The 25,573-nt window shown below is 46.3% G+C and overlaps 2 protein-coding genes across 2 annotated transcripts in view; both read left to right on the plus strand.

Annotated features, from left to right (window-relative positions):
- The window catches only part of LOC141065413 (uncharacterized), a 142,759-nt gene that overhangs the window by 90,394 nt on the left and 26,792 nt on the right, over positions 1-25,573 (plus strand). The gene's annotated exons all lie outside the window — the stretch shown is intronic.
- Positions 1-25,573, plus strand: part of LOC141065323 (uncharacterized) — a 59,222-nt gene that overhangs the window by 11,691 nt on the left and 21,958 nt on the right. The window contains exon 2 of the mRNA XM_073557748.1: positions 10,360-10,909. Within this exon, the coding sequence (XP_073413849.1) occupies positions 10,360-10,909 (550 nt within the window). The remainder of the gene's footprint in view (positions 1-10,359; positions 10,910-25,573) is intronic.

A 25,573-nucleotide genomic window follows, 5' to 3' on the forward strand; every position in this document is an offset into this window, starting at 1 on the left:
CATTCTGTGGGATATACAGCAGCTGATAAGTACTGGGAGGCTTGAATATTTAAAAAATAAAAAAAAAAAAGATTACTAACTTGAATAAATAACTTTTGAATTTTTTTCTCCAGACGGAGTACCCCTTTAACAAGAGTTTATGATCAGATGGATTAACTATTTCTGATCATTTTAACAAAACTATAACTCATCCTAGGAGCCACAGCTTCTGTGTAACGAACTAGAACTGATCAATATCCTCTCTGCAGAATCCAGAGAAATACTGAACTAAATGAACTAATCTTTTCAGTGAAATAGTTCATGGTGAACTAATCACCAAAATGAACTAGATTTCCAATCACTAGTCCCCAGCACTGCTAACAATCTTCCACGAACTGCAGGGAATTATGGATATCCCACTTTTCAGTTCCGCTTTGGAACTCGCAGCTCTCCGGCACCCCCCTTACCCTCAGGTCAGGGAACTACACCTAGGATAATTAGACACCGGACGGGCTGCTTGTTGTGCACGGGCGATTTGACCGCTGCAGTGAGGGAATTATTAATGCTTTGGCTGCAGCCACCCAATCAGCGTATAAAACCCTTCCGTCACTGCCAGCTAGCCCAACCAACCAAGACACACCACACCGCCACCAGCTCCAGATTTCTCTGCTTCAGTTATAGACTTAATAGAGGGGTTCAAAGCCAACCCAATCAGTAGCATAATTATCTTAAAGGCACGTATATGTTCGTTCTTAGAGCATGAAGACAGACTAATACATTTTATAATTTATTCCCAAAAAAGGTGGGCAGTGATTACACAGATAAAAGATGTTACAAAGTTGAGACATTAGATATGTACAATGCAAATATAAAATAAATGGGATTAACAGCAGAAATTAAACTTACAGTTGCTTAGATGGTCTGTAGGCTACCATGTGGGGAAGAGGCGGGGCCACACGTCACCCTGCATCTGGGGGGTCCTTTTGGCATCAAAACCTCCAGCTCATCTGAATAATTTTGGGATGGAATGCCTTATAGTTTTTGGTTTATGACATCACGAAAGGGGCCGTCTGGAGAGGGTCAGCCCCCTACTCTTGGAGTTATAAGCCAAGTACAAAACTTATAACTATCTTGTAGAGGGTACCTCGTATAAACTCGCACATGGTATCCTTTTTAGCTGGCTGAATACAATATTTCAAAACCAAACATGCAGTAGTTATGTTACACTGTAACAGAGAAATCCAGTTCTCCATTTCTGCTGGGGTTAGAACTTCGCAAGAGCCACCGTAGTGAAGCCGGGTCAGCACATATCACAGAAATGTCCGTTTCATTTTTCTGCCACGAACGGAGTGCATGCTAGGGCTTCTTTTAATATTCCCCATAACTGAATTGGCCTCATGGCCAGGACAAATAAATTGTTTCCCCTGCCTGTGCAGGGAGGGGAGGAAAGGGCAAAGAATCTTCCCTGGGATCTCAGATTTCACAGAGTTGTGGGTGAGGAAGGGGGGGGTTTGCAGCTATTTGACAGGCAAAGTCTCAGAGAATGGAAGATACTGAAAGGTTCCGCAAGTCATACCTTACAGACATATCTTACTTATTACATGGATTTGTCAGCGTTTTTGTAAAGTTAAATATAGAGCATAAACTTCAAAAAGGAAAAAAAAATGTGATGTCATTTCCTAGTCCAACCTCTTCTGAATCTCCATTTTGGAAAGTCTCATAGCACACTTTGTTCATCATCATGAATGGAAACCGTGCAAATTTAGAGCGGAGCGAACAACAGAGCCCACAGCATGGCGAAGAGCTTGGTGAAATTAATTTACAGCTACGCAGGCCACAATGCCTCCTGATGTTGGGAGTATTGCTCGAAATGGTGAATCAGTAAAGAGCGCAGGTAAGCTACACTATGTGTAAAATAATATTTACATGTTTATCTTTTCCGTGTGTTGTGCACTAACCCATATTTTTATCTTATTTGCAGCCCAGAAAGAGAACAAGAATGTGGGTCCACCCCATTGCTGCCGAACGGACTGGAAAGGGTCACTTTCGCATGCTATACCAAGATTTGAGGGAAGTTAACCATAAGTAAAGAGAATTTCATATGTAAAATGTGTTCCAGTAAAATAATCCATATATGACCTAACCTACTCCTTTTTTTCAGATATCCCGAGAAATTTGTGTCCTTTTGCCAGCTCACCATCCCGGCATTTGACCGGCTTCTGACCATACTGGGAGCAGAGCTTACGTATATGGACACAGTGATGATGAAGTCCATCTCTGCTGAGGAAAGGCTGCTCATCACCTTGCGGTATCATTTTATTTTTTGGTTTGTAAGTCATAAGGCTCCTTTCACACGTCAGTGTCTCCGGTATGTGTGGTGACAGTTTTCACATGTCCTGGAGACACTGACACACGAAGACCCATTCAAATAATTGGGTCTATGCACATGTCAGCGTGGTTTCATGGACCGTGTGTATGTGTGTCCATTTTTTTTTTTAACGGCAGCACGGTCCACAAACCGTCACACACACATGCACACGGAGAACACACGGATGCCCTCCATGTGACACACATTGGTGCCACTGAAAAAGTGCCACAGTAAGCGCTGTTCCCCGGCGGCAGGTGCTGAAGATGCTCTCCTTATTCTCCCTGGCTTAGCCGGCGATTGGCGCAAACAGGTTATAATGAGACGTCTTTTGCACCTGCTGCCGGTGAACAGCGCGTGCAGCTTTTCTTCTACGGTGGCCAGCCGTGTGTTAATAATGCGGCACATGTGCAGCACACAGTTGCTACATGTCTGGCGCATGTATTACACACCCGTACACATACAGTATATATCTGGTAAGGATTTTTCCATTACCGTCAATATCGTGACGTGTTAAAGGGAACCTGTCAGCATTTTTGGCCGCTGTAAGATGCGGACACCGGGCGTATCTACTGCATTGTATAAATAAATTCTTTAACCCCCCCTGGTCCAACAAGCAAGATAAGATAAATAACTTATTATATTTACCTGTGGGGCCGTACGGTCGGATGGGTGTCGCAGGTCTGGGTCCGGCGCCTCCTATGTTCTTGCGACATCACCCACCTGCTTGCTTCATTGTTCTAATGTGCATGCGTAGTTTTCTGCCCTGCTGAGGATAGAGCAAATTACTGAGGTGCGCATGCGCTGGGACTCTGACGTTTCCCTGCGCCATGCATGAATTTGCTCTGCCCTTGAACAAGGAAGATAAGTACGGCTGCACAGTAGAGCGATGAACATAGCAGGAGGGCGTCGCTGAGGCACTGGACAATGATCTGCAACACCCATCTGACTGGACCGGCCCCTGCAGGTAAGTTGGCCTAAAATTATTTTTGTTATCGTTCCTGTTGGACTGGGGACTAAACGACAGCATTCGATAACGCTGTAGAAAAACCAAGAAAGGCGGTGGCCAAATCTTATAGCAGCCATAACTACTGACAGGTTCCCTTAGGGTCACATTTCTAATCAACTTTTCTTTTCCTTTGCAGATTTTTGGCCACAGGAGAAATCTATACATACTTACACCTCTAATGAAGACTTGGCAAATCCACCATCTCTCAAATTGTGAGGTGCACATGTACCGTCATCTGGCAGAAGTTGCAGCCCATCGTGATGCCTTCCCCAACCGAGGAGACTTGGCTGCAGATCGCAGCAGGCTTTCAGTCTGTGGCCAATTCCCCAAACTGCATAGGAGCAGCTGATGGTAAACATTAGAGCTGAGCGAAACGGGTCGGTCAAATTAAAAAATCGCCGACTTTAGCTAAAGTCGGGTTTCGCCGATCGAAACTCGACCATAGCGTGAGGTCGGCCATGAGGTCGCCGATCAGAGCGTCAAAGTCGCATTTCAAATAATGCTTCCAGCGCCTTTTCTCAGCCAATGATGGAGGACGCACACTGTGGGCAACGTGATGACATGGGCAGCGGCCACCACCATCTTAGAGAAGGGCATTGAAGTGATTGACTGGCTTTGTGTGGCGTCACAGTGGCTATAACAGGCCGTGACCGCCGACCGCCATCTTCTGCCGATCTTAGAATAGGGAAAGGTGCTGCTGCTGATTCTGAATAAGGGAGAGGCGGGGAAGAAGAAAAAAAAATTGCTTCTGCTGATAGTGCTTTTCATTGTACAGTTAGTGTGCAGTGAAAGGGGAGGATTTTTGTTGTGTGCAGCAGCGCTGGTGGTGATTAGGCTGCTTTTTAAGGCTACCTGATAGCTGCATTGCTGTGTGCACACTGCTGTTCAAACTGCTTTTTTCAAAGCACTCCAACTTTTATTATTTTGTTCTGGTGAGTTACCGAGCGTTCATTTTTTCACACACCGTATAGCGGTGTACGCTCCTCACACACTACCGTGTACTGGCTGGTATCACGGACAAATAGAAGCTATCAGGGTGTGACTCTGGATAAACAAGCCGTGGAGTTTTTCCATTTTTCCAGACCTACACCTTATAGAGCTGTCCGCTTTTCAGTTACGTATATCTGCTGTTTGATCACGGTCAAAACTATACAGAGACAGCGTGTGTCACTCCGTATAAAAATAGACTGAGATTGACAATTTTCCATACAGACACTATATAGCAGTGTACGCTCCTCACGCACTACCGTGTACCGCCTTGTATCACGGACAAATAGAAGCTGTGTGTGACTCTGGAAAAACAAGCCGAGGAGATTTTCCATTTTTTCCAGAGCTACACCTTATAGAGCTGTCCGCTTTTCAGTTTCGTATCATAACGTTCAAAACTATAGAGACAGCATGTGTCACGCCGTATAAAAATAGAGGGAAATTGACAATTTTCCATACAGACACCGTATAGCGGTGTACACTCCTCACACACTACCGTGTACCGCCTTGTATCACGGACAAATACAAGCTATCTGTGTGTGACTCTGGAAAAATAAGCCGAGATTTTCCATTTTTCCAGACCTACACCTTCTCGAGCTGTCCGCTTTTCAAACAGTTTCGTATATTTGCTGTTTAATTACAGTCAAAACTATACAGAGACAGCGTGTCATTCCGTATAAAAATAGACGGAGATTGACAATTTTCCATACAGACACCGTATAGCGGTGTACGCTCCTCACACACTACCGTGTACTGGCTGGTATCAAGGACAAATACAAGCTGTGTGTGACTCTGGAAAAACAAGCCGAGATTTTCCTTTTTTCCAGACCTACATCTTATAGAGCTGTCCACTTTTCAAACAGTTTCGTATATATGCTGTTTGATTACGCTCAAAACTATACAGAGACAGCGTGTGTCACTCTGTATAAAAATAGACGGAGACTGACAATTTTCCATACAGACACCGTATAGAGCTGTCCGATTTTCAAACAGTATTGTATATCTGCCGTTCGCATTAGTCACATCTATACAGAACCAGCGTCTGTGTGACACTCCGTAAATACATATACGGAGATTGTTAGCTACACAGAAAGCATATACAGCTGTACACTTCTGATACAGTTCCGTATATCTGCTTGTTGGATTATGGTCAAATACATACTGGGAGAGCGTCAGTGACTAACAAAATATATACGTAGATTTAATTTTTTTAATACACCTTACACAGCTGGACGCTCCTCATACAGTACCATCTCTCTGCTGGTATTTTTGGTACATTTTCCTAAACATGAGGAAGTATAGTGGAAGAGGCCACGGACGTGGGCAGGAGGGGAGCAGCTGGTACTGATGGTGGTGGTGCATCGGCAGGTTCTGGCAAAAGCACAATAGCAGCTAAGGCAGGAAGTGTGGAGCCTGCGTCATCGTCTGGCCCAAGAAGGCCAGTAAGGTTCCCTTTTCTTGGAGTAGGAAAACCGCTTTTAAAGCCAGAGCATCAGGAACAGGTTTTAGCGTACATTGCCGAAACAGCCACCAGCTCTATTGCCTCCTCTTCTGAATGTTCAAAAGCTGCAAGCACGGAGTCGTCAGTGCAGGGTTCTGGTCAGGAAAAACACCTTTCCTTGTGTCCTTCACCCCCACCAAAAGTGAAGGATGCGGCAGCCTATACTTCAGATTACTCCATGGAGCTCTTTTCACATACCATGCCTGGGTTATCCAGTCAAATCCTGAATTCCCCAATCCAAGATGAACCTGACATGGAGTGCACTGATGCACAGCCACTGCTAGATGATTCTGCTGGTACATTGACCCAGAGCACTACATTGCCCTCGCAGTCTACTGAGCCAGAATCTGACCCTGATGAAACTCAGGTGCCCCTTCCTGCATACTATACCACCTTACACAGTGACACAGAGGAAGGTAAAGAGAAAGGTGCAGATGACTTTGAAGAGGAGGTGATGGATGACCCAGTTCTTGACCCGGATTGGCATCCATATGGGGAGGAGGGTGGCGCTGGCAATAGTTCAGATAAGGAGAAGGATCCGCAGCAGGCATTGACATCGCAGCAGCGGTTATCTGGCAGGCCCGTAGCTGTCTAAAAACGTGGACCAAAAACTAAAAGAGTTGCAGGACAGCTTGGCCAAACGGTCAACTTAGCACAGCGCGCAAGGCCAGAAAATGTATACCATAGTAGGAAGAGTGCAGTGTGGCACTTCTTTGCCTCATCAGTAGGATTTTGGACAAAGGTTACCTGTAAGAAGTGTGAAGTACCTTTAGCCGAGGTAAACAACTCAGAAATTTGAATACCAGTTGCATGCTTAGACATTTAATCAACATGCACTTGCAAGCGTGGACAGACTACAAAACCTCAGGTAGCACATGTGCACCTGCTCCGACTGAAGGTAGCCAACAACGCTCCATCGCTACCCCCACTGTAAGACCACTGCCACCGTTCAGCACACCACCAGGACTAAATGTTGAGGTGTCGTCGCAAGGCCAAAGCACTCAGGGAATCACAATGGTTTTGTAACACAACACTGAATATAGGCCATCACCATCAATACCATCACCAACCCCCTCTCACTCCGTCCAGCCCACCGCTACTTCCCCCATATGCAGCTCTCCAGTCCAGCTCACCCTACCAGACGCTCTGAGTAGGACCAGAAAGTACTCATCCTCTCATCCGCGTGCACTGTGTTTGAACGCCTACATTGCAAAACAAATCTCATTAGAGATGATGCCCTTCCGTTTGGTAGAAAGCGAAGCTTTCCGCGAACTCATGGCCTGCGCAGTCCCACGCTATGACCTACCCAGTCGGCACTACTTTTCTCGAAAAGCCATCCCAGCCCTCCACCTGCATGTGAAAGACCGCATTGTCCATGCACTCAAGCAATCAGTGAGTGGAAAGGTGCACCTCACAACAGATGCATGGTCTAGTAGGCATGGCAAGGGCCGTTACTTGTCCATCACTGCGCACTGGGTTAATGTGGTGGATGCAGGCTCCACAGGGGACAGTGGCGGTGGAACAGTGCTGCCTAGCCAACGGTTTAGGACAGTTGGCTGTAGGCTTTCGACCCTCCTCCTCCATAGGCAAAAGCTTATCCACAGAGTGCAGTCGCACGAGCACTCCATCCGCAGCTGGCAGTGTTGCACATGAGGTGTCCCACTATCGAACAGCTAGTGGTAAGCGCCAGCAGGCTGTGTTAAAGATTATGTCTTTGGGTGACAACAGACACACCGCGGAGGTACTGGCAGCGACAAACTGAGTCATGGTTCGGCAGTCTACATCTTGAGCCAGGCAAGGTAGTCAGTGATAACGGCCGTAATTTTGTGGCAGCCATAGCCCGTGCAAAACTCACACACATACCTTGCTTGGCTCACACTTTGAACCTGGTGCTGCAGTGCTTCCTTAATAATTATCCGGAGTTAACATCACTGCTCCATAAGGTGCGAAGACTGTGCTCGCACATCCGTCGCTTGCCCGTACACTCCAGTCATATGCAGAAGCTGCAGCGATTGCTCCACCTCCCCAAGCACTGCCTAATCATAGACGTTGCAACAAGGTGGAACGCCACCCTGCATTTGTGGGAGGATACACGGGCAGGCAGTTTGAGGGAAGACACGGAATTGTCGGGTGTGCAGTGGTCTGTTGTGAGTTCATTTTCTGGTCTACCAGTCAGGCTCCCTCTGGTGGTAACAGGAGGTAGTGAGGCTGATTTAATCAGTAGAGATCTGCCACCTGATAATGAGGATGACGACTGGACCTCAGGAATCTCAGATTGAATTTAAGACAGCCGACGCCCTACTCTGGTGCTGGTGATTCCTTAATCAGTAGAGATCTGCCACCTGATAATGAGGATGACGATTGGACCTCAGGAATCTCAGATTGAATTTAAGACAGCCGACGCCCTACTCTGGTGCTGGTGATTCCTTCTGCTTGTCAGGTCTTGGTTCTCAGCTCTGTTCCAGTCAGCTCAAGCTAAGTTTCTCTGCTAATGTTCACACTTGATTTTGTTGTTTTATTCAGTTTTTGTGTGGTCAGCCAGCCCCGGCTGGGACTGTGCTGAATTTCCACTCTTATTTATCTGTATTTGCCAATTTACTTCTTGTCCCTTATTAGATTGGCCTCTTTTTGCTCTGTCTCAGAATATTTCAGAGTGCTGATATAGTGGGAGAAGTCTAGTGACTTCAGGGTTAATTTTGTTATCAGAAGTGTTGGACATTATTTTGTAGGGTTTTGGGCAGAATACAGACGTCTTTCCTTTCCTCTCCTTTCTAGTTAGTTTGGGCCCCATCGTTTGCTTAGCCTATTTTCCTACCTGTGTTTGTGTTTTCATCTTGTTTCACCGTCAATACATGTGTGGGGGCTGTCTATTCCTTTGGGGTCTGCTCTGGGGCAGTTAGTTTTCCCTTTTCTTGCTTTAGGCTTATTTAGTCCTCCGGCAGCGACGAGGTGTCTTGGTTCCTCGTAGGTACGCTCCACGGCTGCTGCTAGTTGTGTAGTTAGGATCAGGGATCATTCATCTCATAGTCCCATACCCATATGCAGGCACATCCGCAGCAAATGCACAGATCTTTTTAACATCTGAGGTTTTGCTGCGGATTGGCCTGACACAATGAAAGTCAATGGATGCAGAAATGCTGCAGATCCGCACAAAAGAAATGACATGCTGCGGAGAAAAAGCTGCGTTTCTGTGCGGATTTTTCCCCAGCATGTGCACATCAAGTCTGCGGTTCCCATAGACATACATTGGTTGTGCACTACACTTGATGCAATTCCACAAGGCAAATAACGCTGCGAATCTGCAATTAAATCCGCAATGTGTGCACATACCCTAAAACTACGCTACCATGTGGATTGGCTCCTGACCCAATACTGATTTTAATGTAGAAAGAGAAGCAGGTGGCAGCAAAATGTTCTGGGGTGCTGAGAGACCCAGGAAGTGATGGAAAACAGAGGTTTGTGTGTGTATTTCCTCCCTGAGACTAGGGATATACATACGGCCCTCACTGCAGAGCGCCCAATAGCCAGTACACAGCAAGGCAGCCTTTCTGGTGACTACTTATCCTAGGTGCAGTTCCCTGACTGACCTGAGGGTTAGGGAGGCGCCAGAGAGCTGCAAGTTCCTAGCCCAGAACTGGAAAGTGGGACATAATAAATCCCTGACAACTGGGAGTAACTACACCTCCTCTGTTTATGACAGCACCATTAACCCCTTTCCGTCTGACCGGTGATATCTGAACTATTAACCCTATCTTCTAGTACCTTCCATTCTGCCTTCAAACATGCCACCATCACACCCATCCTCAAACAAACCTGGACACAACTGCTATCCCCAGCTATCGCCCAATATCACTACTCCTGTTTGCTTCCAAACTCCTTGAGCAGCATGTCCATGCTCAACTTTCCTCCCATCTGTCATCTAACTCCTATTTCCAGAATCCGTCCCTTCCTCAGCCCTCAATCAACTAAAACTCTTGTACACGCCATCATCTCCCGCCTTGACTACTGCAACACTCTCCTCTGTGGCCTCCCTGCTAACTCTCCTGCACCACTCCAGTCTGTCCTCAATTCTGCTGCCCGACTAATCCACCTCTCTCCTCCCCCGTCTCTCCCCTGTGTAAATCCTCCATTGGCTCCCAATTCCCCAACGAATCCAGTTCAAACTACTGACACTGACCTACAGAGCCATCCACAACCTGTCCCCTCCCTATATCTCTGAACTAATCTCCCGATACCTTCCCTCATGTAATCTCCGGTCCTCCCAAGACCTCCTACTCTCCTCCACACTTATTCGCTCCTCACACAACCGCCTCCAAGACTTCTCCCAAATATCCCCCATCCTCTGGAATTCCATGCCTCAACACGTCCGATTATCCACCACCCTCAGATCCTTCAGACGGAACCTGAAAACCCATCTCTTCAGGAAAGCCTACAGCCTGCAATAACCATTCTGCCGCCTCACCACCGCCAGAGCTGCCGCCTCATATTACCGGAGCTGCCGCCTCACCATCACCGGAGCTGCCGCCTCATATTACCGGTGCTGCCGCCTCATATTACCGGAGCTGCCGCCTCATATTACCGGAGCTGCCGCCTCATATTACCGGAGCTGCCGCCTCATATTACCGGAGCAGCCGCCTCATATTACCGGAGCTGCCGCCTCATATTACCGGAGCTGCCGCCTCATATTACCGGAGCTGCCGCCTCATATTACCGGAGCTGCCGCCTCATATTACCGGAGCAGCCGCCTCATATTACCGGAGCTGCCGCCTCACATTACCGGAGCTGCCGCCTCATATTACCGGAGCTGCCGCCTCATATTACCCAGATGACCCAAACCCCACTAGAAGCCCCCAGTATCAGCCCCATCACCCGAACACGGAAGAAGCCCCCACCCTGTCACTACTGCCAGAGACACCCGTGTAATGGAGGCTTCCCTGCCAGAGCACGCCCCCTCCCGGGAGGACACGCCCCCGGAAATGACGTCACACCCGGAAGAAGGAGCCCACACTGTCTGCTACCCGCCGCCCCCAGGACGTCTTCCCCCGGCTGCGGCTCTCTGCGGTGTCAGGTGAGGTGACAGCGGCCAGGACTCGGGCGCAGCTCTCACACAGTCTGTGCAGTCATGGCTGCCTCTCTCCTAGTGACAGAGCTGCCGGTGTTCTGCTCACTCCCTGCAGCCTCTGTGTCCTCCCCGCGGCCGCACACTGTCAGCACGGAAGGACCGCCCCCTTGTCTCCTCTGGGGATGTGGGGACCGCCCCCTTGCCTCCTCTGGGGATGGAGGGACCGCCCCCTTGCCTCCTCTGGGGATGGAGGGACCGCCCCCTTGCCTCCTCTGGGGATGGAGGGACCGCCCCCTTGCCTCCTCTGGGGATGGAGGGACCGCCCCCTTGCCTCCTCTGGGGATGGAGGGACCGCCCCCTTGTCTCCTCTGGGGATGGAGGGACCGCCCCCTTGTCTCCTCTGGGGATGGTACACCGCCATCACTACTGTAATGTCCTATACGTAATCCTCCCAGACACGGGGATACACCGCCATCACTACTGTAATGTCCTATACGTGATCCCCCCAGACACGAGGATACACCCCCATCACTACTGTAATGTCCTATACGTGATCCCCCCAGACACGAGGATACACCGCCATCACTACTGTAATGTCCTATACGTAATCCTCCCAGACACGGGGATACACCGCCATCACTACTGTAATGTCCTATACGTGATCCCCCCAGACACGAGGATACACCGCCATCACTACTGTAATGTCCTATACGTAATCCCCCCAGACACGAGGATACACCGCCATCACTACTGTAATGTCCTATACGTAATCCCCCCAGACACGGGGATACACCGCCATCACTACTGTAATGTCCTATACGTGATCCCCCCAGACACGAGGATACACCGCCATCACTACTGTAATGTCCTATACGTAATCCTCCCAGACACGGGGATACACCGCCATCACTACTGTAATGTCCTATACGTGATCCCCCCAGACACGAGGATACACCGCCATCACTACTGTAATGTCCTATACGTGATCCCCCCAGACACGAGGATACACCGCCGTCACTACTGTAATGTCCTATACGTGATCCTCCCAGACACGAGGATACACCGCCATCACTACTGTAATGTCCTATACGTAATCCCCCCAGACACGGAGATACACCGCCATCACTGCTGTAATGTCCTATACGTAATCCTCCCAGACACGGAGATACACCGCCATCACTACTCCAGGTGCAAAAATTAAAGATGTGTCTGACAGGATATCAGGACTCTTCAGACCTACAGATGACTACCCATTCCTGCTACTACATGTGGGGACAAATGACACCGCAAGAAACGACCTGGAAACCATCTGCAGAGACTTTGAAGACTTAGGCAAGAAAGTGAAAGAACTGGGAGCGCAGGTGGTCTTCTCTTCCATCCTCCCAGTGGATGGCCATGGAACAAGGAGGTGGAATAAGATTCTGCAGGTGAACAACTGGCTACGTCGATGGTGCCGTCAGCAACGATTTGGATTTCTGGATCACGGAGTGAACTACTTATACGATGGACTACTTGCTAGAGATGGGGTGCACCTTACGAAGACTGGAAAGCAGGTATTTGGAAGTCGCCTTGCTACACTTGTAAGGAGAGCTTTAAACTAGAACAACATGGGAAGGGAAGCAAAAGACCAGAAAAAGCCATACACCTGACAAATGCTACTGAGAACTCTGCTATTAGAAGTGGAAAGGAAGAACAAAGACGAAAGAATCTAATTAAAAAAAATATTGGAGAAAGAGAAACCAATCACAAACTAAAATGTTTCTATACTAATGCACAAAGCATGGGCAACAAACAAGGAGAATTGGAACTACTAACACAGGAAAAGAAATATGATGTCATTGGAATCACTGAAACTTGGTGGGACAATACACATGATTGGAATACAAGACTAGAAGGATACAACTTATTTGCAAGAAACAGACTTGATAAACGAGGAGGGGGTGTCGCATTGTATGTTAGAAACGCGTATATCTGCACAGAGATTGAAGCTTCAGAGACTGGGAGTTCTGTGGAAACTGTTTGGGTAAGAATACAAGGACAGAACAATGGAAAGGACACCATTGTAGGCATTTACTACAGGCTGCCTGTGCAAGCTGAAGATATGGATGAACTCTTTATGCATCAAATGGCCAAGTTCTCCAAAAAATATGACATAGTTGTCATGGGAGACTTCAACTATCCAGACATTTGTTGGGAATCTCTCTCAGGCAAAACTAACAGGTCAAGGAAATTCTTATCCTCTCTTGCTGACAACTTTATCTTCCAAAAGGTAAAGGAGAAAACAAGGGGAACTGCTACCTTGGATCTAATCCTTATAAACAGGGAGGAAATGGTTGAGGAGGTAAAAGCGGCTGGGACCCTAGGAGGTAGCGACCATGCTATTTTAGAATTTTGGATAACTAGAGGCGGAAGACCTGTGAAGACTCAGACGTCAAGGTTAGATTTCAGAAAGGCAGATTTTAAGGGATTCAGAAAGAGAATTGGAGGGATCCAATGGCTGGATATCCTTAAAGACAAAAATGTCCAGGAAGGATGGGAAATCTTGAAAAATGAAATTCTCAAAGCACAGTTGTTAACAATTCCGAAAAGAGGGAAGAATAGGAAGCATTTAAGGAAACCAGGATGGATGAACACAGAACTTAAGCACATGCTAAAAAGGAAGCAAAAAATGTTTATAAAATGGAAAGAAGGAGGCATATCTAAAGAAGAATATAATGCTGTCTGCAGAACCTGCAAGGCACAAATCAGATTAGCTAAAGCTGAAAATGAATTGAGGCTTGCAAGAAATGTCAAAAGCAATAATAAAGGATTTTGGGGATATGTCAAAAGTAAAAGAAAAGTCAAAGATGCTATAGGATTTTTACAGGATGAAAATGATGAAATGGTAAGACAGGATGCTGAGAAGGCTGAACTTTTAAATTCCTATTTTGCATCTGTTTTCTCTCAGAAAGGAAATGTAACATCAACTGTTATTCACTGTCCTATTAAGGGAATAGAAGAATCCAGGATATCTATAAACAGAAAGATAGTGAGGAAACACTTAGCTAACCTAAATGTATTCAAGTCTCCAGGTCCAGATGAATTACACCCCAGAGTACTGAAGGAGATAGCAGAAGAAATTTTTGAACCCCTCTCCATAATCTTTGAAAATTCTTGGAGAACAGGAGAAGTGCCAGAAGACTGGAGAAGAGCAAATGTTGTTCCTATCTTCAAAAAGGGGAAGAAGGTGGACCCAGGCAACTATAGGCCGGTGAGTCTGACTTCTATACCAGGAAAGATCTTTGAACAAATTATTAAACAACATGTATGTCAATACCTGGATAAGAATGAAGTGATTAAACAGAGTCAGCATGGGTTTCTAACTAATAAGTCATGTCAGACTAATTTAATTTCCTTCTATGATGGTATTACTGATTGGGTGGATCAAGGAAATGCTGTAGATATAGTATATCTTGACTTCAGCAAAGCATTTGACAAAGTCTCTCATACAATCCTTATTGAAAAAATGACTAAGTATGGAATGGACAAGGCAACTGTTAGGTGGATTCATAACTGGCTTAGTGATCGGACCCAAAGAGTGGTCGTAAATGGCTGCACATCCAGTTGGAAGAATGTCTCAAGTGGGGTACCACAGGGCTCTGTCCTGGGCCCTGTATTGTTCAACATCTTTATCAACGATTTAGATGAAGGAATTGAGGGTAAACTGATTAAATTTGCTGATGACACAAAGCTAGGAGGGATAGCTAATACTAGAGAAGAGAGAGAGAGGATTCAAAAAGATTTAAATAAACTGGAGAAGTGGGCAGCAACTAACAGAATGGTTTTTAACAGGGAGAAATGCAAAGTACTACATCTGGGCAATAAAAATGAAAAAAGCATATATAGAATGGGAGGAATAGGGCTAAGTGACAGCACATGTGAAAAAGACTTGGGTATACTAATAGATCACAGACTGAATATGAGTCAACAGTGTGATGCAGCAGCAAAAAAGGCAAATGCAATTCTAGGATGTATTAACAGAAGCATACAGTCTAGATCACGTGAAGTAATAATTTCCCTCTACTCCTCTTTGGTCAGACCTCATCTAGAATATTGTGTCCAATTTTGGGCACCACATTTTAAAAAAGACATCAACAAACTGGAGCAAGTTCAGAAAAGAGCAACCAGAATGGTGACCGGTCTGCAAACCCTGTCTTATGAGGAAAGGTTGCAGGATTTGGGAATGTTTAGTTTGCAAAAGAGAAGACTGAGAGGAGACTTAATAGCTGTCTACAAATATCTAAAGGGCTGTCACATTGTAGAAGGATCAACTTTATTCTCATTTGCACAAGGAAAGACTAGAAGCAATGGGATGAAGCTGAATGGGAGGAGACACAGATTAGATATTAGAAAAAACTTTTTGAAAGTTAGAGTGATCAATGAGTGGAACAGGCTGCCACGAGAAGTGGTGAGTTCTCCTTCAATGGAAGTCTTCAAACAGAGGCTGGACAGACATCTAACTGGGATGATTTAGCGAATCCTGCTTTGAGCAGGGGGTTGGACCAGATGGCCCAGGAGGTCCCTTCCAACTCTACGATTCTATGATTCTATGATTCTATGATTCTATGTCCTATACGTAATCCCCCCCCCTGACACGAGGATACACCGCCATCACTACTGTAATGTCCTATACGTAATCCCCCCAGACACGGGGATACACCGCCATCACTACTGTAATGTCCTATACGTGATCCTCCCAGACACGGGGATACACCGCCATCACTACTGTAATGTCCTATACGTAATCCTCCCAGACACGAGGATACACCGCCATCACTACTGTAATGTCCTATACGTAATCCCCCCAGACACGGGGATACACCGCCATCACTACTGTAATGTCCTATACGTGATCCTCCCAGACACGGGGATACACCGCCATCACTACTGTAATGTCCTATACGTAATCCTCCCAGACACGGGGATACACCGCCATCACTACTGTAATGTCCTATACGTAATCCCCCCAGACACGGGGATACACCGCCATCACTACTGTAATGTCCTATACGTAATCCTCCCAGACACGGGGATACACTGCCATCACTACTGTAATGTCCTATACGTAATCCCCCCAGACACGGGGATACACCGCCATCACTACTGTAATGTCCTATACGTAATCCCCCCAGACACGAGGATACACCGCCATCACTACTGTAATGTCCTATACGTAATCCCCCCAGACACGGAGATACACCGCCATCACTGCTGTAATGTCCTATACGTAATCCCCCCCCCTGACACGAGGATACACCGCCATCACTACTGTAATGTCCTACACGTAATCCCCCCAGACACGGGGATACACCGCCATCACTGCTGTAATGTCCTATACGTAATCCCCCCAGACACGGGGATACACCGCCATCACTGCTGTAATGTCCTATACGTAATCCCCCCCCCTGACACGAGGATACACCGCCGTCACTGCTGTAATGTCCTACACGTAATCCCCCCAGACACGGGGATACACCGCCATCACTGCTGTAATGTCCTATACGTAATCCCCCCAGACACGGGGATACACCGCCATCACTACTGTAATGTCCTATACGTAATCCCCCCCCTGACACGAGGATACACCGCCATCACTGCTGTAATGTCCTATACGTAATCCCCCCCAAACACGAGGATACACCGCCATCACTGCTGTAATGTACTGTATCGTCACGCAATAAATGAAAAAAGAATGGATCTACCTGTGGCAAACATTTTTGTATCCTCGGTCATAGCATGATGGACATTAAATTACTTGTATTAAAAGGTAACTTCAAGTCTTATAGAGACAGAGTAGTCTCGGAATACAAATTCATGAAAACTTTTTACTCACTCAGTGCAGGAATGAATGTGTCCCATGAATGTATGTCATTTTATATCAATTAAGGAATTTGCTCCTAAGACCTTCTGGGGTCATCACAACACAGATCCAGCCCCCAATCAGAGGGCAATAAAACTTTCACGCTCCTTATCTGTGAACTGTTCCAATATTTATGTTTCTCCCTCTCCCATAATGACAATTCTGCTTCACGTCACTTGTCTTATCTATTACGCTATTTTTGTGCTGTGTTGTGTATAAATATGTGACTCTTCAGATTTTGTCTTAGTCTTTACCTGATGAAGAGACCTGAGGAGTCTCAAAAGCTGCAATGTGTTACCATGTTTTCAGTTCGCCATTAACCCCTTCCTTACCGATAAAGTAATAGTACGTCATCGGTAAGGTCCCCCGCTTTGATGAGGGCTCCGGCGGTGAGCCCACCTCAAAGCTGCAACATGTCAGCTGTTATGAACAGCTGACATGTGCCCGCAATAGGCACGAGCGGAATCGCCGTCCGCCCGCGCCTATTAACTAGTTAAATACCGCTGTCAAAGCTGACAGCAGGCATTTAAATAGCATTTCCGGCCACCGGGCCGGAAATGACCTCATCACTGACCCCCGTCATGTGATCGGGGGTTGGCATAATGTTGCCTGGACAACCAGAGGTCTCTATGAGACCTCTATGGTTGTTCCAGGCATATGGCTTTCAGCGCCACCCGGTGGTTGGCGCTGAAAGCACAGCAGTAAATCTGCTACATATGGGCGATCTGCTCATCGCCCATATGTAGCAGAGCCGATCGGGTTGCGCATGCTTCTAGCCTCCTATGGAGGCTATTGAAGCATGACCAAAAAAAAAAAAAAAATGTTTAAAAATAAAAAAATATAAAAAACCTAAAAGTTCAAATCACCCCCCTTTCACCCCAATTAAAATAAAACAGTTAAAAAAAAAAAAAAAAAATCCCACATACACATATTAGGTATCGCCGTGTTCAGAATCGCCCGATCTATCAATAAAAAAAAGCATTAACCTGATCACTAAACCGCCTAGCGAGAAAAAATTTAAAACCGCCAGAATTACGTTTTTTTTGTGTCAAGGGATTTACAGACTTCCCCACTGTGGCACAATTCTAAACTAAGTGAAATAGCTAAACTAGAGGGCTTTGGTGAATGGGAACTCCGAGGGATTTTCCTATTGAACCAAATAAGTGACAGATGCAAAGTTTTGATCAGATTTGCTCTGGGTTTGGCGTTCTCCATCGAGCCTTCTATCAGTATTTGCAGCTTCGTCGTGCCTTCCAGACACGAGTTAACACTACTAAGGTTGATATCACCAGTCACTATATCTTAGATTTAATCTCTACAGCAACTAATACGAAGGGCCGTATTTCCTCCATTTACAAGATATTATTACCCTTATATCTAGACTAGAGGTGTGCCTGATGCTATCGCATCGGGAGGGAAGTGTGTGTGTGTGTGTGTGTGTGCTTACATTGTGTGTCCCACAGCTGTCTGCCCTCCCACTACCGTACAGTCACAGCCGGCAGGAAAGAGGGTGGTTTGCGGCCTGTGCTGGAGATGTGAGTACGTGTATGTGTGTATATGTGAGTACGTATGTGTGTGTGTTTGTACATGGTGGGCTGGCAGCGGCGGGTCCGGCGCCGTGGCTAGCAGCTGCGGGTCCAGCGGCGGGGGGTCCTGGCAGCGGCGGGTAGCTGGCAGGAAAGACCGCCGCTTGCGGCCTGTGCTGAAGATGGCGTGCAGCGCCACAAGAGGGCTTTCCTGCCAGCTGTGACTGCATGGAGGTGTGTGGGCAGGCAGCGGTGGGTCCGGCGGGGGGGTCCCGGCAGTGTCCCGCTGGTGGTACTGTGGAAGGGCCTGGTACCACCATCACTTGGGTATTCCAATTACCAGCGTGTGCCATATTGGAATACCCATCACTTGGGTATTCCAATATGGCGGTCGGCCTACTTCCGGTGTGGTGCCGTGGATTGTGGGATTCGGGGACATCCAGGCGGAAGTGGATGACAAACAATTTAAGGCAATTATATATCTAGATAAGCATCCCATGTTGGCCAGATCAAAGTGGGAAGAGGGTGCTGGCTCAATATCTGAAGAACAATGGAATGAAATCCTAGAAACAACACCTATACTATCTCTATCTGAGTCCCAAAGAATGTCCCAAATTTTCCCTATCCACAGGGTATAGAAGACACCTAATATATTGTTTAGAATTGGGGCTCGGACTCAAGACTCCTGTCAGAGATGCGGTACGAATGGGGCCCATCTGATGCATACGCTATGGGAATGTGTTAGGCCAGTACAGGGTGCGGGTGACCTCCCTGATTAAACGAGTATTCGGATACACATACAACTTGATCCTAGGGTGTGCATACTGGGCCTTCTGGGGGTGGGGGTAGATTTTAGATCCCCTGTGACTACCGCCATTCTGAGAATACTGCGTCTGGCCAGGAAATTCTCACAATTGCCCTGGTTAGACTGTAATCCCCCAACACTGGAGGAATTGAAAGCTAAAATGAATAATACCATATGCCTGGAGAAAGGTACTTTTCATTAAAAGGAACTTAATAATACAGTTAATAAGTACATGGGAGCGGTGGCTGGTCACCCCTGGGGTGGCATCTACTCGGAATAACTGTACTAGACCGGTCGGCTATTTTGGTTTTTTAAATATTGTATGTTGAGGACATATAGATACCAATTATTTTCTCTTTGTAAACATGTTGTTAGTGAACAACATTCAACCAATACTAGTGTTGGTATCATCCGTGTATTTAATAACGTGTCACCAGTGTTTGGGAAAATCTTAATTTGGATAAAATTGATAATGTTATTTGGCATGAAATACCTTGGCAGGGACAGGACTATGTAAACTTTGTGGTTAAATTTGCTAAGTTTATTGTGTTTGTACTATAATGTATAATGTATGTAATCTAATATATAAAGCTGAATGTGTGTGTGTGTATGTCTGGGATTGGCATCCACACCGTCATAGGCTATGTTGTGAGGCGAAATTTTAACCCCGCGGGTTCCAGTTCACCAAACAATTTGGCATATTATTCTTATCATTTCTATGGTGTTATCTTCCTTCTGTAAAGCTGGAAATAACACAATTTATTACCGTGCCAACACAGACCACCCTCTGACACAGACTGCAGGGGGAGCCCAGTATCACACAGGATAGGATTAGATACACAGCTCAGCAGTCAGTATCACACAGGAGAGGATTAGATACACGGCTCAGCAGTCAGTATCCCACAGGAGAGGATTAGATAAACAGCTCAGCAGAGAGTATCACACATGATTCTGCCTGGGAATCTCTCAGGCAAAACTACAGGTCAAGGAAATTCTTATCCTCTCATGCTGACAACTTTATCTTCCAAAAGGTAAGGGAGAAAACAAGGGGAACTGCTACCTTGGATCTAATCCTTATAAACAGGGAGGAAATGGTTGAGGAGGTAAAAGTGGCTGGTACCCTAGGAGGTAGCGACCATGCTATTTTAGAATTTTGGATTACTAGAGGAGGAAGACCTGTGAAGACTCAGACGTCAAGATTAGATTTCAGAAAGGCAGATTTTAAGGGATTCAGAAAGAGAATTGGAGGGATCCAATGGCTGGATATCCTTAAAGACAAAAATGTCCAGGAAGGATGGGAAATCTTGAAAAATGAAATTCTCAAAGCACAGTTGTTAACAATTCCGAAAAGAGGGAAGAATAGGAAGCATTTAAGGAAGCCAGGATAGATGAACACAGAACTTAAGCACATGCTAAAAAGGAAGAAAGAAATGTTTATAAAATGGAAAGAGGGAGGCATATCTAAAGAAGAATATAATGCAGTCTGCAGAACCTGCAGGGCACAAATCAGATTAGCTAAAGCTGACAATGAATTGAGGCTTGCAGGAGGTGTCAGAAGCAATAATAAAGGATTTTGGGGATATGTCAAAAGTAAACGAAAAGTCAAAGATGCTATGGGATTTTTACAGGATTAAAATGATGAAATGGTAAAACAGGATGTTGAGAAGGCCGAACTTTTAAATTCCTATTTTGCATCGGTTTTCTCTCAGAAAGGAAATGTAACATCAACTGTTCTTCACTGTCCTATTAAAGGAATAGAAGAAACCAGGATACCTATAAACAGAAAGATAGTGAGGAACCACTTAGCTAACCTAAATGAATTCAAGTTTCCAGGTCCAGATGAATTACACCCCAGAGTACTGAAGGAGATAGCAGAAGACATTTTTGAACCCCTCTCCATAATCTTTGAAAATTCTTGGAGAACAGGAGAAGTCCCAGAAGACTGGAGAAGAGCAAATGTTGTTCCTATCTTCAAAAAGGGGAAGAAGGTGGACCCAGGCAATTATAGGCCGGTGAGTCTGACTTCTATACCAGGAAAGATCTTTGAACAAATTATTAAACAACATGTATGTCAGTACCTGGATAAGAATGAAGTGATTAAACAGAGTCAGCATGGGTTTGTAGCTAATAAGTCATGTCAGACTAATTTAATTTCCTTCTATGACGGAATCACTGATTGGGTGGATCAAGGAAATGCTGTAGATATAGTATATCTTGACTTCAGCAAATCATTTGACAAAGTATCTCACACAATCCTCATTGAAAAAATGACTAAGTATGGAATGGACAAGGCAACTGTTAGGTGGATTCATAACTGGCTTAGTGATCGGACCCAAAGAGTGGTCCTAAATGGCTGCACATCCAGTTGGAAGAATGTCTCAAGTGGGGTACCACAGGGCTCTGTCCTGGGCCCTGTATTGTTCAACATCTTTATCAACGATTTAGATGAAGGAATTGAGGGTAAACTGATTAAATTTTCTGATGACACAAAGCTAGGAAGGATAGCTAATACTAGAGAAGAGAGAGAGGATTCAAAAAGATATAAATAAACTGGAGAAGAGGGCAGCAACTAACAGAATGGTTTTTAACAGGGAAAATGCAAAGTACTACATCTGGGCAATAAAAATGAAAAAAGCATATACAGAATGGGAGGAATAGGGCTAAGTGACAGCACATGTGAAAAAGACTTGGGTATACTAATAGATCACAGACTAAATATGAGTCAACAGTGTGATGCAGCAGCAAAAAAGGCAAATGCAATTCTAGGATGTATTAACAGAAGCATACAGTCTAGATCACGTGAAGTCATTATTTCCCTCTACTCCTCTTTGGTCAGACCTCATCTGGAATATTGTGTCCAGTTTTGGGCACCACATTTTAATAAAGACAACAAACTGGAGCAAGTTCAGAAAAGAGCGACCAGAATGGTGACCGGTCTGCAAACCCTGTCTTATGAGGAAAGGTTGCAGGATTTGGGAATGTTTAGTTTGCAGAAGAGAAGACGGAGAGGAGACTTAATAGCCGTCTACAAATATCTAAAGGGCTGTCACATTGTAGAAGGATCAACTTTATTCTCATTTGCACAAGGAATGACTAGAAGCAATGGGATGAAACTGAATGGGAGGAGACACAGATTAGATATTAGAAAAAACTTTTTGACAGAGTGATCAATGAGTGGAACAAGCTGCCACGAGAAGTGGTGAGTTCTCGTTCAATGGAAGTCTTCAAACAGAGGCTGGACAGACATCTGTCTGGGATGATTTAGCGCATCCTGCTTTGAGCAGGGGGTTGGACCAGATGGCCCAGGAGGTCCCTTTCAACTCTACGATTCTATGAGGTTAGGATTAGATACACAGCTCAGCAGTCAGTATCACACAGGATAGGATTAGATACATGGCTCAGCGATCAGTATCACATAGGAGAGGATTAGATACACTGCTCAGCAGACAGTATCACACAGGAGAGGATTAGATACACTGCTCAGCAGACAGTATCACACAGGAGAGGGTTAGGTACACAGCTCAGCAGACAGTATCACACAGGAGAGGATTAGGTACACGGCTCAGCAGTCAGGATCACACAGGATAGGATTAGATACACAGCTCAGCAGTCAGTATCACACGGGAGAGGATTAGATGCACACAGCAGACAGTATCACACAGGATAGGATTAGATACACAGCTCACCAGACAGTATCACACAGGATCGGATTAGGTACACAGCTCATAGAATCATAGAATCGTAGAGTTGGATTGGACCTCCCGGGCCATCTGCTCAGCACACAGTTTCACACAGGAGAGGATTAGATACACAGCTCAGCAGTCAGTATCACAAAGGAGAGGATTAGATACACGGCTCATCAGTCAGTATCACACAGGAGAGGATTAGATACACGGCTCAGCAGTCAGTATCACAAAGGAGAGGATTAGATACACGGCTCATCAGTCAGTATCACACAGGAGAGGATTAGATACACAGCTCAGCAGTCAGCATCACACAGGATAGGATTAGATACACATCTCAGCAGTCAGTGTCACACAGGAGAGGATTAGATACACTGCTCAGCAGTCAGTGTCACACAGGAGAGGATTAGATGCACGGCTCAGCAGTCAGTATCACACAGGAGAGGATTAGCTACACGGCTCAGCAGTCAGTATCACACAGGATAGGATTAGATACACGGCTCAGCAGTCAGTATCACACAGGAGAGGATTAGATACACGGCTCAGCAGTCAGTATCACACAGGAGAGGATTAGATACACGGCTCAGCAGTCAGTATCACACAGGAGAGGATTAGATACACGGCTCAGCAGTCAGTATCACACAGGAGAGGATTAGAAACACTGCTCAGCAGTCCGTATCACACAGGATAGGATAAGATACACGGCTCAGCAGACAGTATCACACAGGATAGGATTAGATACACGGCTCAGCAGACAGTATCACACAGGAGAGGATTAGACACACGGCTCAGCAGTCCGTATCACACAGGATAGGATTAGATACACGGCTCAGCAGTCAGTATCACACAGGAGAGGATTAGATACACGGCTCAGCAGTCAGTATCACACAGGATAGGATTAGATACACGTCTCAGCAGACAGTATCACACAGGATAGGATTAGATACACGGCTCAGCAGACAGTATCACACAGGATAGGATTAGATACACGGCTCAGCAGACAGTATCACACAGGAGAGGATTAGACACACGGCTCAGCAGTCCGTATCACACAGGATAGGATTAGATACACGGCTCAGCAGTCAGTATCACACAGGAGAGGATTAGATACACGGCTCAGCAGTCAGTATCACACAGGATAGGATTAGATACACGTCTCAGCAGACAGTATCACACAGGATAGGATTAGATACACGGCTCAGCAGACAGTATTGCACAGGATAGGATAAGATACACGGCTCAGCAGTCAGTATCACACAGGAGAGGATTAGATACACGGCTCAGCAGTCAGTATCACACAGGATAGGATTAGATACACGTCTCAGCAGACAGTATCACACAGGATAGGATTAGATACACGGCTTAGCAGACAGTATTGCACAGGAGAGGATTAGATACAGAGATACACATGTTGTTTATCAAAAGGTTCTTGAATGAGTTGAAGATAAAATCCTATCAATACTCGGGTAATCGTTTAGTGAATTTGTGTTGCAGATCTGTAGTGTTGAATATATGATGTGAAATGTTTTTATGTGTAGTATAATCATAATTTGCCCGGTTGGTTTCTATGCCCGGGCAGCACCGGCTCTTCAGCTAGTTGTTTATAAAATGAAATAATCAATAAAAGTAATCTGATTAAAAAAAGTTATTGTGGGACCCTGCGCTTTACACCCGTGTTCTGAACTGTCTACTTTGTCATGAGTTTCATTATTTTGCTATTTTTTGTCAGTGTAAAGATATTTTTCTAACCTTTGTTACCCTTTATCTGGGACATTTTTCTATGGTTTTGTGTAATGTCCTATATGTTGTACTCCAGAGGACGAGGAGTCCATGGTTTTAGCCTTTATGGCTTTTTTTTTTGCCAGGAAGGAACTTTAACATTGGAGAACTGTTATCGATCCTGCACTAAGGACTCCTCCGGTGTTTGTATCGTCGTCCCCTGTAGTAAGTGACGTGATGTGAGCGCAGTAGGAAGAAGTCCTGGCACCACCTCTGGTCATCACTACATCTTCAGTGCTCCATACACTTGGTAGTTGTAAAAACATGAACACAGATAATCCACCATATCGTCTCTTACACATAAAAACTTTAAAGAGAATCTGTCAGCAGAATTTGGTGAAGAAAATCTGCCTCTCCTCTCAGCATTGACTGGTCATCCAGACACTGTAGGGGCCGGGGAGTCACAGACGGGAGGCAGGCAGAAGGGCCGGGAAGTCACAGACGGGAGGCAGGCAGAAGGGCCGGGGAATCACAGACGGGAGGCAGGCAGAAGGGCCGGGGAGTCACAGGCGGGAGGCAGGCAGAAGGGCCGGGGAGTCACAGGCGGGAGGCAGGCAGAAGGGCCGGGGAGTCACAGGCGGGAGGCAGGCAGAAGGGCCGGGGAGTCACAGGCGGAAGGCAGGCAGAAGGGCCGGGGAGTCACAGGCGGGAGGCAGGCAGAAGGGCCGGAGAGAGACAGGCCGGAGGCAGGCAGAAGGGCCGGGGAGGCACAGGCGGGAGGCAGGCAGAAGGGCCGGGGAGTCACAGGCGGGAGGCAGGCAGAAGGGCCGGGGAGTCACAGGCGGGAGGCAGGCAGAAGGGCCGGGGAGTCACAGGCGGGAGGCAGGCAGAAGGGCCGGGGAGTCACAGACGGGAGGCAGGCAGAAGGGCCGGGGAGTCACAGACGGGAGGCAGGCAGAAGGGCCGGGGAGTCACAGGCGGGAGGCAGGCAGAAGGGCCGGGGAGTCACAGGCGGAAGGCAGGCAGAAGGGCCGGGGA

This window comes from Dendrobates tinctorius, unplaced genomic scaffold, assembly GCF_039654945.1.
Source record: "Dendrobates tinctorius isolate UK_male_01 unplaced genomic scaffold, ASM3965494v1 ptg000251l, whole genome shotgun sequence".
NCBI classification, from domain to species: domain Eukaryota; kingdom Metazoa; phylum Chordata; class Amphibia; order Anura; family Dendrobatidae; genus Dendrobates; species Dendrobates tinctorius.